Source organism: Garra rufa, chromosome 13 (genome assembly GCF_049309525.1).
Source record: "Garra rufa chromosome 13, GarRuf1.0, whole genome shotgun sequence".
NCBI lineage: Eukaryota > Metazoa > Chordata > Actinopteri > Cypriniformes > Cyprinidae > Garra > Garra rufa.
In genome coordinates this window covers 40,450,576-40,462,580 of record NC_133373.1, presented here as the reverse complement: position 1 = coordinate 40,462,580, position 12,005 = coordinate 40,450,576, and the positions used below count along the sequence as shown (strand labels likewise).

At 35.1% G+C, this 12,005-nt stretch overlaps 2 protein-coding genes across 3 annotated transcripts in view; both read left to right on the top strand.

Annotated features, from left to right (window-relative positions):
- LOC141348667 (DLA class I histocompatibility antigen, A9/A9 alpha chain-like) overlaps positions 1-7,311 on the top strand; it is a 100,066-nt gene extending 92,755 nt beyond the window's left edge. Inside the window, exons 1-7 of one of the 2 annotated variants that reach the window (XM_073852942.1) lie at positions 774-917; positions 3,776-4,033; positions 4,632-4,910; positions 5,078-5,368; positions 5,510-5,632; positions 5,754-5,798; positions 5,894-7,308. In XM_073852942.1, the coding sequence (XP_073709043.1) occupies positions 869-917; positions 3,776-4,033; positions 4,632-4,910; positions 5,078-5,368; positions 5,510-5,632; positions 5,754-5,798; positions 5,894-5,916 (1,068 nt within the window). In that variant the 5' untranslated portion in view covers positions 774-868 and the 3' untranslated portion in view covers positions 5,917-7,308. Of the gene's footprint in view, positions 1-773; positions 918-3,775; positions 4,034-4,631; positions 4,911-5,077; positions 5,369-5,509; positions 5,633-5,753; positions 5,799-5,893 lie in introns of those variants that run through there. The other variant, XM_073852943.1, reaches the window with a different exon arrangement.
- A 525-nt stretch (positions 7,312-7,836) lies between these two features.
- LOC141348670 (DLA class I histocompatibility antigen, A9/A9 alpha chain-like) lies at positions 7,837-11,773 on the top strand. Its single transcript, XM_073852947.1, has 7 exons — positions 7,837-7,973; positions 8,994-9,251; positions 9,364-9,642; positions 9,817-10,107; positions 10,251-10,373; positions 10,536-10,580; positions 10,718-11,773. Exons 1-7 carry the CDS (start codon positions 7,925-7,927, stop codon positions 10,732-10,734), a joined length of 1,062 nt encoding a protein of 353 aa, XP_073709048.1. The 5' UTR covers positions 7,837-7,924; the 3' UTR covers positions 10,735-11,773.
- The last annotated feature ends 232 nt before the right edge of the window (positions 11,774-12,005 follow it).

The window sequence follows — 12,005 nt, the reverse complement described above, 5'->3', positions numbered from 1 at the left end:
TTTGCACACTAAGACTCAGAAAAAGTGAAATAAAATGATTGTTTACTGGCATGTGTTTATCTTTATTAAACTATCTTTTTGTCAGTTATTAAACATTCCTTTAACATTACACTATTCCTTAATTTAACTTAATGAATTGCATTTTGAGTGGATTAATATCAATCGAAGCATTGCTAGCACCACTCAGCATGGAACTCAGAACAGTAGTGGGTGCTGTTGACATCCAGTGTGCTGTCTAGTCCAAGACTGGAAAGGATTATTCTTAGTAGTGTTATTTCAAAGTTAATATGTTAAATAAGTACTGAAACGCTCCAGCAGGGGGTGGGGAGAACAAAGAGAATTAATAGGTGCACAAGTTCCTCTCCCCCACTCTAATAATACAGAGATTGAGGGAAACGTAGCAAATGTCCATGTCTGTTCATTAACACATCTATGTTCCCCTTATTTCAGGTAAACCTCTTAATTTTTTGATATTAATGTTCATGTGAGTTTTAGTATATATGTTGGTTGTATAATTGTGATGTCCCTGTATTATAAGAAAAAAAAAAGGATTAGGGAAACACAGCAAGTTTGTTTCTGTTCGATAACACATATATGTTCCCCTTTTTCAGGAAGATTACACTTCCATCAAACCTTTCAAATAGTATTTCAAAAAGTAGAATGTTAAATTATTAGCCTATTTTGTATTTAAAGGGTGTATTTGTTGTCTGTTCTATCTCATGCCCTGCATTGTCCACAAGTAGGTGGAAAAACAAACAGTTCACTTTCTTCCCTTCTGAGAATGTGCCAAATGAACTTTGAATTGCTGCTGAGGAACAATATTGTTTAGCGAAGACTGTTCTGAAGACCGGATTATTTACCTGAGAGAATGCTACTACTTGTGTGTCTGTTGTCATTATGGACAGTCATCAATGCAGGTGAGTTAATAATAATTTTGAATGTGTTTATATTGAACCCTTTTGAAACAGTTTAGGCCAGATGGAATTTCCACGCGTTGCAAATTTACTTGAGAAGCAAAGTTGCATACAATCTTAAGATGTTTTTCAGATTTTACTGTACCTTTAAGTATCAGGTAATAACTTTATTGGGGTGTAATGTGGGTTTAGGTTTTGTGTCCTGTTCATTGTTCTCATGTCTTTTATTTAGTCATATTTACGGTTCCTGTTTTGTCATGTGTTCCTTGCACCTCATGTGATCATGTCATGTGCGACCCTATCTGTAGGTGTGTTCGACTTGAATGGCTACACAGTGGTCAAAGAGATTAGCCAGTTGAAGTCAGGAGCAGAGTTGAAAACGGACATTTCAAGACATTTCAGAAACGTTTTTATTAGCAACAGAAATGCTTTTTATATACTGCTTAATACAGCACCATCTGTTCAAGAATAAAGTCGATCATAATTATATACTATTTAAAAACTAATAAAGTGGGGGCACATATGATTTTATCAGTGTTTTATCATAAATGTTAGTCAATATAACATTGCGACTACAGTAAAAAAGTGTTTACTGTACTAAAAACACAGATTTGTGGCCATTATTGGAATTGAAAAGGTTAGAATAAACCCAAAACACATGTGATCGTTGTCATTTGGTGAATTTGATCCATCTGTGTACTCTATAGCCCTCATGTTGTGTTGTAACCCGCTGTTAGTGAGTCATGTTTCTGTTTCATTAGGGTGACCATATTCTGAGAATCCAAAAAGAGGACACCCCCCCCCCCAAGGCGCTTTTAGAAATCACACATTTATTTAAATTCTCTTTCTGTTTGAACTAAATCTTATATTTGCCCTGTAAAAAATATCATCTCTCTTAGTCTTTTCTTTATACAGGCCTAATGCAAACATAAATAAATAATACATAAAATGCTTAAATAAGAATTGCCTTGTAAAACATTTTTTTTTTCCAATTTGTCTGTGAAACTACATTTGCGTTTCGGCATGTTAGTGACACACAGCTCTTGCAGCGCAGTTCCTCTTTGTATTGTTTTGACAATTGGGTCTTTCACGTCATCAGACAGGTACCCAGGGCTGGACTGGGGTTAAAATTCGGCCCTGGACAAATTCAGCCCATCCGGCCCACAAGTTCCACATGAAAGTTTTCTTGGGTTTCCTGGTGAAAAAACCCCCAGCTAAAACCAGCCTGTGGTGGTTGGGTGGTTTTAGCTGGTCAGCAGGCTGGTTTTAGAAGGGTTTTGACCACTTTTCCAGCTTGGCCAGGCTGGTCTTAGCTGGTCAGGCTCGGAAACCACCAACTAAAAGACCAGCTTAAACCAGCTACTTCCAGCCTAAACTGGCCAACCAACCAAGGCTGGTTTAAGCTGTTTATTTCAGCAGGGTTATAGGATCTTTAATTGGAGTACATGAATGAATAAAACAGGATTTAAACAAATAATGATAAATACTGCTGAATTCAAATGCAACAAACTTAATTACATTTTTGTCACAGAGAAATGCATGCAGTAAAGCATTGATTTTGAGCTAGAATGCAGGAAATTTGTTGCTAATATATTATGTAATAAAAAAAAACATTCATTAATAAAAATCATCACCCTCATGTCGTTCCAAAACTGTATGGCTTACTTTCTTCTGTGGAACACAAAAGATATTTTGTATAATGTAACCAAACATATTTGGTTACCCTTGATTTCTACTCTATAGACAAAAAAGTTTTGAATTTCTCAAAGTATCTTCCTTTGTTACACAGAAGAAAAAAGTTCATACAGGATTGAAATTATTGAAATTACATGATGTTGAATAAATGATGACAATTTTTATTTTTGGGTAAACTGTCCCTTTAAGAACTTTATTATGTATAGTAAACACCTAATTTATATAAGACCCATATTTAATTCTTTAATCAGGCTCTTATTGAATTAACATTTTACTCCAATTAAAACGAATTACAACTAAAAATTAAAAGAAATTATTGATTAGAATATTAGTAGTAAGACGGTGGTCACAAGAACACATTAGTTATATGGTTTTTAAAATTAAATAGTAATAATAAACTATGAAATTTGTAATAATTTTGTTTTGACAGTAATTATTTATTGGCATTTTCCACTTTACTTCATCATGCAGTTTCCAATGTCGTGGCTGTTTTCAGCCAGCCCAGCAGAACTTACAGAACCTTTAATGTTCTCATATCACATGACTGTAGGCCTATAACACAATTCTGTGTGTTATCTGAATGGATCAAGCAACTTACACTGTTTATCACTGTACATCGTGGCAGAAGCGCAGCGCGCGTTCGTCAGCACTGTGCGGGTGATTGATCCCACCGCTTCACACTTTTCGGCTATTTGCGGTTTTGAATGCGCTATAATTTAAAATAGCGCCTAATATGGAGGAGGTCTCCCTCGCTTCGGTGATCGGCCCACTGGGAATGTCCCGGTGCTCCCGGTGGCCAGTTCATACCTGCAGGTACCTCAGAATAATGCTGGTGGGTAGTGGCTGCATTTAAAGTGTTGAATTAATGACGGTCAGTGAAATGAGGTAAAAAAAAAATAAAAAATAAAAAAAACCCGGACATTTTATGATATTTTACAAAATCCCCCCGGACATAATTTTATAGCCAAAAAGGAGGACATGTCCGGGCAAAAGAGGACGTATGGTCACCCTAGTTTCATGCCAAGCCAAGTCTGTCCATGCTAAGTCAAGTCTACTCATGCAAGTCAAGTCTGTTTCTGTCAAGTCTGCTCATGTCAAGTCAAGTATTTGTGTAAACATATAAAAGTTAAATGTACTATTACATGCTTGTCCTTGTCTGTCTACAGGTTCTCACTCACTGATGGCTTTGGCAACATATTTAGATGGACAAACACCATTTCCTGAGTTCAGTGTTGTGCTGATGTTGGATGATGTGCAAATACTATATTATGACTCAACCACATGGAAAGCCGTCTATCGCTCTCACAGTGAATCAAAATATCATGACGAAGAGCAAAGTGATGCTGACACTGTATTTCACTATATGTATAACATCATGAAAATGCGAACATTTTATCTTAAAGATAACCTAAATCACACAGATGGTGAGAACCATACCATATATGTGACCCTGGACCACAAAACCAGTCTTAAGTAGCCAAAAAAACATTGTATGGGCCAAAATTATTGATTTTTCTTTTATGCCAAAAATCATTTGGATATTAAGTAAAAATCAATTTTCATAAATATATTTTGTAAATTTCCTACTGTAAATATATTAAAACTTCATTTCTGATGAATAATATGCATTGCTAAGAACTTCATCTGGACAACTTTAAAGGCGATTTTCTCAATATTTAGATTTTTTTGTACCCTCAGATTTCAGATTTTTAAATAGTTGTATCTCGGCCAAATATTGCCCTATCCTAACGAACCATACATCAATTAAAAGCTTATTTATTCACCCTTATGACTGGTTTTGTGGTCCAGGGTCACATATAGTATTATTATAACATGAAACATTTAATAAGCCATGTTTATGTGTTTATTGTTGTTTCTATAAAGTTTTAGATGTAGAAGCAAGAATGTTATAAGTACTAAATGGAAAAGACATAAAAAGTCTAGTATATTGATTTTCAGCTCACTACATTTTATGTTGTGGTATGAATAATGTGTCTTAAAAACGTTTCTGTTTATTTGAAGGTGTACATGTTCATCAGACACTTGCTGGATGTGAACTGTTGAATGATGGTAAACCAGGTCTGTTTCATTTTTGGGATGGTTTCAGTGGACAAAATATTGATAAGTTCACTTTTGACATGGAAAAACACAATATCCAGAAGAAAATGCCATGGACAGTAACAGGGAGCCAAATAAAATGGCTTAATTTAATGTCTATGTATAAAAATGTTTATCATCCTATCTGCATTAAAGTTCTGCGGCGATATTTAGTCATGAAAAAGAACAATCTGATGAGAAAAGGTAAGAGAATAATAAAATTACTTGAATAAATAGAAATATTAGAATTAATAGAAAGTACAGAAAAGAACATAACTGACAAATATGTATGTCGTTAAACGCTTTATGAATCACTGATGCAATGAACCCAACAACTTAATAACAGTAACACTTCAAATCTTTCTCTGTAGTGAAACCCAGAGTCAGACTCATAAGAAAAACAATTTCAGACTCTCGAGAGCTTCAGATCAGCTGTCTGGCCACTGGTTTTTACCCCCGTCACATTAACCTGACCCTGTTCAGAGATGGTCATCCTGTGGATGATGATCAGATCACAGGAGGAGAGATTCTGCCAAACGGAGACGGAACTTACCAGATGAGGAAGAGTTTAGTGATCAGTAAAGAAGAGCAACGTGAAGGACATAAATACAACTGTTCAATGAAGCACCTCAATCTGGACAACAAACTAGACATTACATTTGGTGAGGAAAAATTTACAATTAAGTAAAATGTCCCTTTGGAAATTAAATTCGACATAATGTTTAATAACAACAGCAACAAAAATAGCATTTGCCTGTATTTTACTGATTTCCTCTTCTTCTACTACTTCTACCAAATTTTAGATGTGGCTGAATCTGATCCAGGATCCTTCAGTCTGTCTGTAGTTTTCAGTTTGCTGGTGTTCATGTGTGTGGCTGTTCTCATCATAACTGCACTCATCATATGGAGGAAGAGATGTGCTGCTGGTAAGTCTTCTGTAAATGCAAAATAAAAAAACAAGACACTCTTTCAGAGTTCAGTGTATGCAGTTTCATGTTTCTGTAGTGTTGCTATTCATCCTGGTTTAATTGTGTCATTTTTATTCAGGACAAGGATCTAAGACGTCAGTGAGTGATTACTCCCTTACTCCATGTAAGTACACTATTTTTATGGAGTAATATGAATTAACTTTTTTTTCAGGCTTAAGTTTGAACATAAAAAAAGATTAAGATTTTTTTTTCTTTCAGCTTCCTTGCAAGATGAAACATAAAAAACAAGTCTAATACTTGAAAAACTTTAAAAGCCTAAGCAATTTGCTTGGTGGATGTCATTTACGTTTTGTTATAATAATGAGAAGCAATTATATTGATTTAAAAAAAAAAAAAGAAATATAATATAGACACTGAATAAAAGAATATAGTGTATGGTATGCAACATAAATATTTGAGCCTGTTTGGCCTGAAATCATAATATTGTTTAAGAACATTATCTCCTGCTGTATTGTTGTGCAATGTTTGTATAATAGTGAATTATTTTGACACTGTTTTGTATGCTTTATATGGTATTACAGATATGCACATGGTTTTTGCAAGTAAAACTTAAGTCATCATGCATGCATGAATCAGCTACTTTTGTCTGTTATGTTATGAACAGTGCCATGGGAGATTCTGCCCTCTGGCAACAGGACATCTGACACATCTAGTGCTGTATAACACTGCTTAGAAGTCAATATTCCTGAACTTTATTGTTTTCACTATCGTGTTGAAATGGCACAAACCTAAGCATTGAAAGGTTTTTAGAAAGAGACCAACAAAGACCTTTGTCCTGTAGATGAGAAATATATGCAAATATTCATAAAATATCAATCAGTGATGTTTACAGGTCAAAAGGGGAGCAGACTGCAAAGGAGCAGAACCATAAAGTGAATACATTTAAGCTGTCATCAATCCAGGCACTTAAACTTAGTCTACTCAGTGTAGTAGTGTGCTATTTATTGCACCATACAGGTGTTTATGGAACAAGAAAGTGGGAGAGCATCCTTAAAATAATTCAAAATGGCATTATAATAGATGTATACAGCTTTTTATACAAAGACTTATCAGCGCAATAGCAGAAAATTAAATAGCAGACTTACTTTGTAACAAGAGCCATTAAGTCGCATTTGACAGCATGGCAGCCACAATATCACTAATTTCGCTTTAAAATAGGCTATACCATTCTGCATAGTGCAATGTGTTAGCATGCTAGCATGTGCGGTGGTTTGCATGAAGGCACAAAACCAGACTTCTTTCTAGCTTCGTATTCCGGAGGCATTTGATTGGACAGAAGTTTGATGAGAAGCTGAAGTGCAGCTGAAGTGTCATCAAAATCATTGATCCATATTGACAGAAGAGACTGTAAATTCTGAATGTATATGTCTTGTAAATGTGAATTTTGTCATTGTTTTGAAACACAGTAATCTTAAAATAATCTGAAGGCTAGCATATTCATACTAAAAGTAAAAAAAAAAAATCTTCCATTTTGATTTCATGGGGACTTTAAAACTGTGCAGGTCAGATGAATTCATGAATTAAGAAAGATACAACTAATATTATTCTATAAACTCTGCTCATGTTTATCCCATGCCTCTGTGTGCCTCTTGGGCTATTAGAAGAGTTGACAAGATGGATATCAGATAAAATGCAGTGTCTAATTTTAAAATCTGCCTATGTAATAATTGTATTGCCTCCACAAATAAAAGAATGAATAAGTATGATTGGATACAGGTAGGTTTTGTACAGGTTGTGTTTCCAACATTGGTATTAAAATAAATAGGCTAATTTAAAAAAAAGTAAAAAACAATACCATATTTGTTTGCAAAGACTGCACAAACGTTCTGTAAATGGCTAGGACTTGGCTAAGAATGCCCCATGCTATTACAAAAACACAATTTTAAATAAGACAGTGGTTCCCAATTCTGTTCCCAGAGGCACACATTACGGTACACATTTTGTATGTCTCCCTGACACACACCAGTTTCAGGTCTTGGACTCTCTACTACTAACAAGCCGATGAGTGGAATCAGGTCTGTTTGGTTTGGAAATCTGTGCTGTTGGTGTGAAACTGATATCACTGAAGCCATGATACTACACGCACACCGACAGGTGGCAGTAACTTGCTTGTTATACGCCAAAAACGAAGAAGAATAACAACAAACTGTTAACGGACAACCACGATAAGAGTACACTTTTAAAAGTTCGCCTCACTTTCTAAACCGCCGGCGTTAATTATTTGAGAAAATGCTCATGCTTGTGTGTATGTTGTCATTTTGGCCCGTCGTTAACGCAGGTGAGTTAGTGCTGCTAACGTTATACTGTATATATTAACCATATACTGTGCACAGTTACAGATATGTTTTTAAATGTCTGTGCGCTAACGTAAATCTTGGTTTTGCTGATTATGTTTTTGGGGAATAATGACGTTTAGGAGTCTTTCTTTCGGAAAATGCTGGGTTAGATTGTTTACTGCCTAAGCAATTAATTTAAAAAGCTGTAACTTCTGAACAATTGTAAAGTCATGCGTAAATTTAGTTATTTAGTAACGTTAGTCTATAACTTTACGTATGATTTAGTGTTGGATTAAAGCATTGACTGTAATGAGCACACATTTATTTATTGTCTGTCTGTGCAGTACTTGACTTGATAGACTGATAAGACTGGGTGAGCTTCTGCTCAGGCGCTGGGTTCTAGCGATGTCAAAATAAAAGTCCCGGCGTTGCAATAATAGTTCTGCTTCAAACACTTTGACATTTACAAATATGTGACCCTGGACCACAAAACCAGTCATAAGGTTAAATTTAACAAAACTGAGATGTATACATCGCATGAAAGCTCAATAAATAAGCTTTCTATTGATATATTGTTTGTTAGGATAGGACAAAATTTGGCCGAGATACATCTATTTAAAATTCTGGAATCTGAGAATGCAAAAAAATCTAAATACTGAGAAAATCACCTTTAAAGTTGTCCAAATTAAGTTCTTAGCAATGCATATTACTAATCAAAAATTACATTTTGATATATTTATAGTAGGAATTTTACAAAAAATCTTCATGGAACATGATCTTTACTTAATTTCCTAATGATTTTTGGCATAAAAGAAAAATCAATAATTTTGACCCATGCAATGTATTTTTGGCTATTGCTACAAATATACGCCAGCGACTTAAGACTGGTTTTGTGGTCCAGGGTCACATATGTGACCAGTCATAAGGGTTTTTGAAATTGAAAAAAGCTGATTAAATAAGCTTTCCATTGATGTTGTAATGATCAAATTTGACACTAGTATTATATGCTTGTGTATCCACAGGTTCCCACTCACTGATGGCTTTGGCAACATATATAGTTGGACAAACACCATTTCCTGAGTTCAGTGTTGTGGTGATGCTGGATGATCTGCAATTACTGTATTATGACTCAACCACGTGGATACCTGTCTATCGCTCCTACAGTGATTCAAAATACTATGATGAGGAACGAAGTGATGCTGGTGTTGTATTTCGTGATATGTTTTATGACATGAAAGATCGAGCCTTTTATCTTAAGGAGCACCAAAATCGCACAGATGGTGAGAGATATAGTCTACATATCAGTAGTAACACACACTCAACATTTATTAACGCATGTAGCTTTTATGTTATTGAGGATAATTAATATGAACTTTTTTCATTTTTTTGAAGGTATACATGTTCATCAGAGACTTGTTGGATGTGAACTGCTAAGCAGTAATAAAGCAGGCCCACTTCATTACTGGGATGCTTTCGGTGGACAAAATATGGAGGAGTTTATTTTTGACATAGGAAAACATGCTATCCAGATAAAAATGCCGTGGATGATAACATGGGACCAACTAAAACGGGTTCACGAAAACTTCATGTATGAAAATGTTTATCATCCTATTTGCATTAAAACTTTGCGGAGGTACCTGACCATGGAAAAGAACAACGTGCTGAGAAAAGGTGAGAAATTCAACCTAATTAATGTATGATTAAGAAAAAAACATGTCCCAGGCAGCTGTGTTGACAGAGAATGTGCCTCTGAATACCATATGAAACATGATTATAATAAATGAATGACTTATGCAATTAACTCAGCTATTTAACAACAGTAACACTTCTCATCCTTCACCATAGTGAAACCCAGAGTCAGACTCATGAAAAAGATGCTCCCAGACTCTCAAGAGCTTCAGATCAGCTGTCTGGCCACTGGTTTTTACCCGCGTCACATTAACCTGACCCTGTTCAGAGATGGTCAGCCTGTGGATGATGGTCAGATCACAGGAGGAGAGATTCTGCCCAACGGAGACGGGACTTACCAGATGAGGAAGAGTTTGGTGATCAGTGAAGAAGAGCTACGTGAGGGACATAAATACAACTGCACAATGAAGCACCTCAATATGGACAACAAACTCGACATTACATTTGGTAAAGAGAACTAACAAGTAAAATGCCTCTTTGGAAATTAAATTCAACATTAGGTTTAATAACAGCAACAACAAAACTAACTTCATCTGTTTGTAGCTTACATTTTTCTTTTCTTCTTTTTAATCACTTCATCCTAATTTCAGATGTGGGTGAATCTGACCCAGGATTCTTCAGTCCAGCTGTAGTTTTCAGTGTGCTGGTATTCATGTTGGCAGCCATTTGCATCATAACTGCACTCATCATATGGAGGAAGAGACGATCTGCTGGTAAATGTTAGGTAGAGAGGCACCAAAGGAAAAAATATCTGATATACAACTAGACTGTTAAAGTAACAGAAAAATACTTGGTTCTTTAGTGAAAAAGAAAATTTATGTAATGTTCTAAACTTTATTATGGTATAAGTGTGTATCTGCTTTATTCTCATTTAGGTTCAGTTTCCAGGAATCCACAGAGTCATTATGTCCAGACTCCAAGTAAGTAAACTTCAATTTTTACTACTTTAGTAAGTGATAAACATTTTTGTAAATATTGTTTACTTTTCCAACACTTATTTCATCAACTTAATAAACATTATAACATGTATATCTTATCTATCTTATTTCTGCTTCAGCACAAGATGGAACGTGAAAAATATTTGTTCTTTGTTTTCTGTGGATGTCTTTTTGGAGTCTCTGAGATGCTGGAAAGTTGCAAAAAGGAGAACACTTCAAACTTTATCCTCAAAAATAAGATTATTATTATTATTAACAATTTACACTATATGCATTTTTCAGACACTTTTATTTAAAGCAATTGCAGTGCAATCAAGGTATACTTTTTTTGCCACTATGCGTTTTCCAGGAAAACAAATTGATAAGCTTGGACATTGCCCGCACTATACTAGAGCTAAAGAAATACATTTGTAATTGAGCTATTACATAAATGTAATTGAATCAGAGCCATCTTCTGTTGTGTGGCAATGACACAGGAGTTTGTGGGCTATGAACACCTGACACATCTAGTATTATATGACACACCTAAGTGCTCAATAAAAAACTAAAGTCGGTCGTTTTTATTTTACGTTTAAGACAAAGCATATCACAGAAAAGTTAATGATTTGCAGTTCACTGGGGTTGTGTGTCTCATGTTACATGTAAACCTAATTCTTAATTCTAGTTCACCCAGTTGTTGAATATTTTGTCACAACCTAATTTCACCATAATCAATCCACCTACATTTGTAAAATAGATGTTTAGTTAATCCATTTGTGTTGGTAAGTGAATCATGCCTTGCACATGATTTTATGGGAAGGGTAAACTATGTTGAAATTAAGCAATATATTATATCTGAAAGGGGGAAGGTGAAAAAAAGCATGAGAATTGTTTCATGTTCTGCTATGTTGGAATTTATATGACCTTTGTTACATAATGTTGAAGTTTTGGGGTTTACCACTGTGGTAAAGAGTGTTTAAACTAGGCACTGTACTGTGAAAATATCAGCCTAGTAAGCACAGTGACTGACATCCTCATATTTGCACTTCCTGCAAAGAACATATGTTCAGTGTATTATAAAGAAGATTTGCATTTATCAGGCTAGTGTGTCCCTCTGCTGGCTATTGGTGAACTCAGCTATTTACCACTTTACTGTGGTTTGCTCAATTCAGTTAGAAGCACTGTCAACAATGTAATTAGGCTCAGTTAAAAACTTTTGTATTTTTATTTTTTTATTTGTTCATTAATAAAATGTATCTTATTATTGTTTAGGCTGTATTGCTTGTTCTGTCTCACACCCTGTTGAATGTCTTCCTCAAGTGAAACACTTTACTTTCTTCCGTGCTGAGATTGTGCCAAATGAACTTTGACTTCGTGTTAAGGTTCACTTGACAATAACGTTCAAAGAAAGACGTCTGTAGACCAGGA

Bases quoted from the DNA above. Each gene is read 5' to 3' on its own strand.
- LOC141348670 (XM_073852947.1), top strand. From the start codon at position 7,925: ATGCTCATGCTTGTGTGTATGTTGTCATTTTGGCCCGTCGTTAACGCA. The intron at 9,643-9,816 runs GTGAGAAATTCA...CCTTCACCATAG, and splicing joins GAACAACGTGCTGAGAAAAG to TGAAACCCAGAGTCAGACTC. The intron at 10,108-10,250 runs GTAAAGAGAACT...TCCTAATTTCAG, and splicing joins CAAACTCGACATTACATTTG to ATGTGGGTGAATCTGACCCA.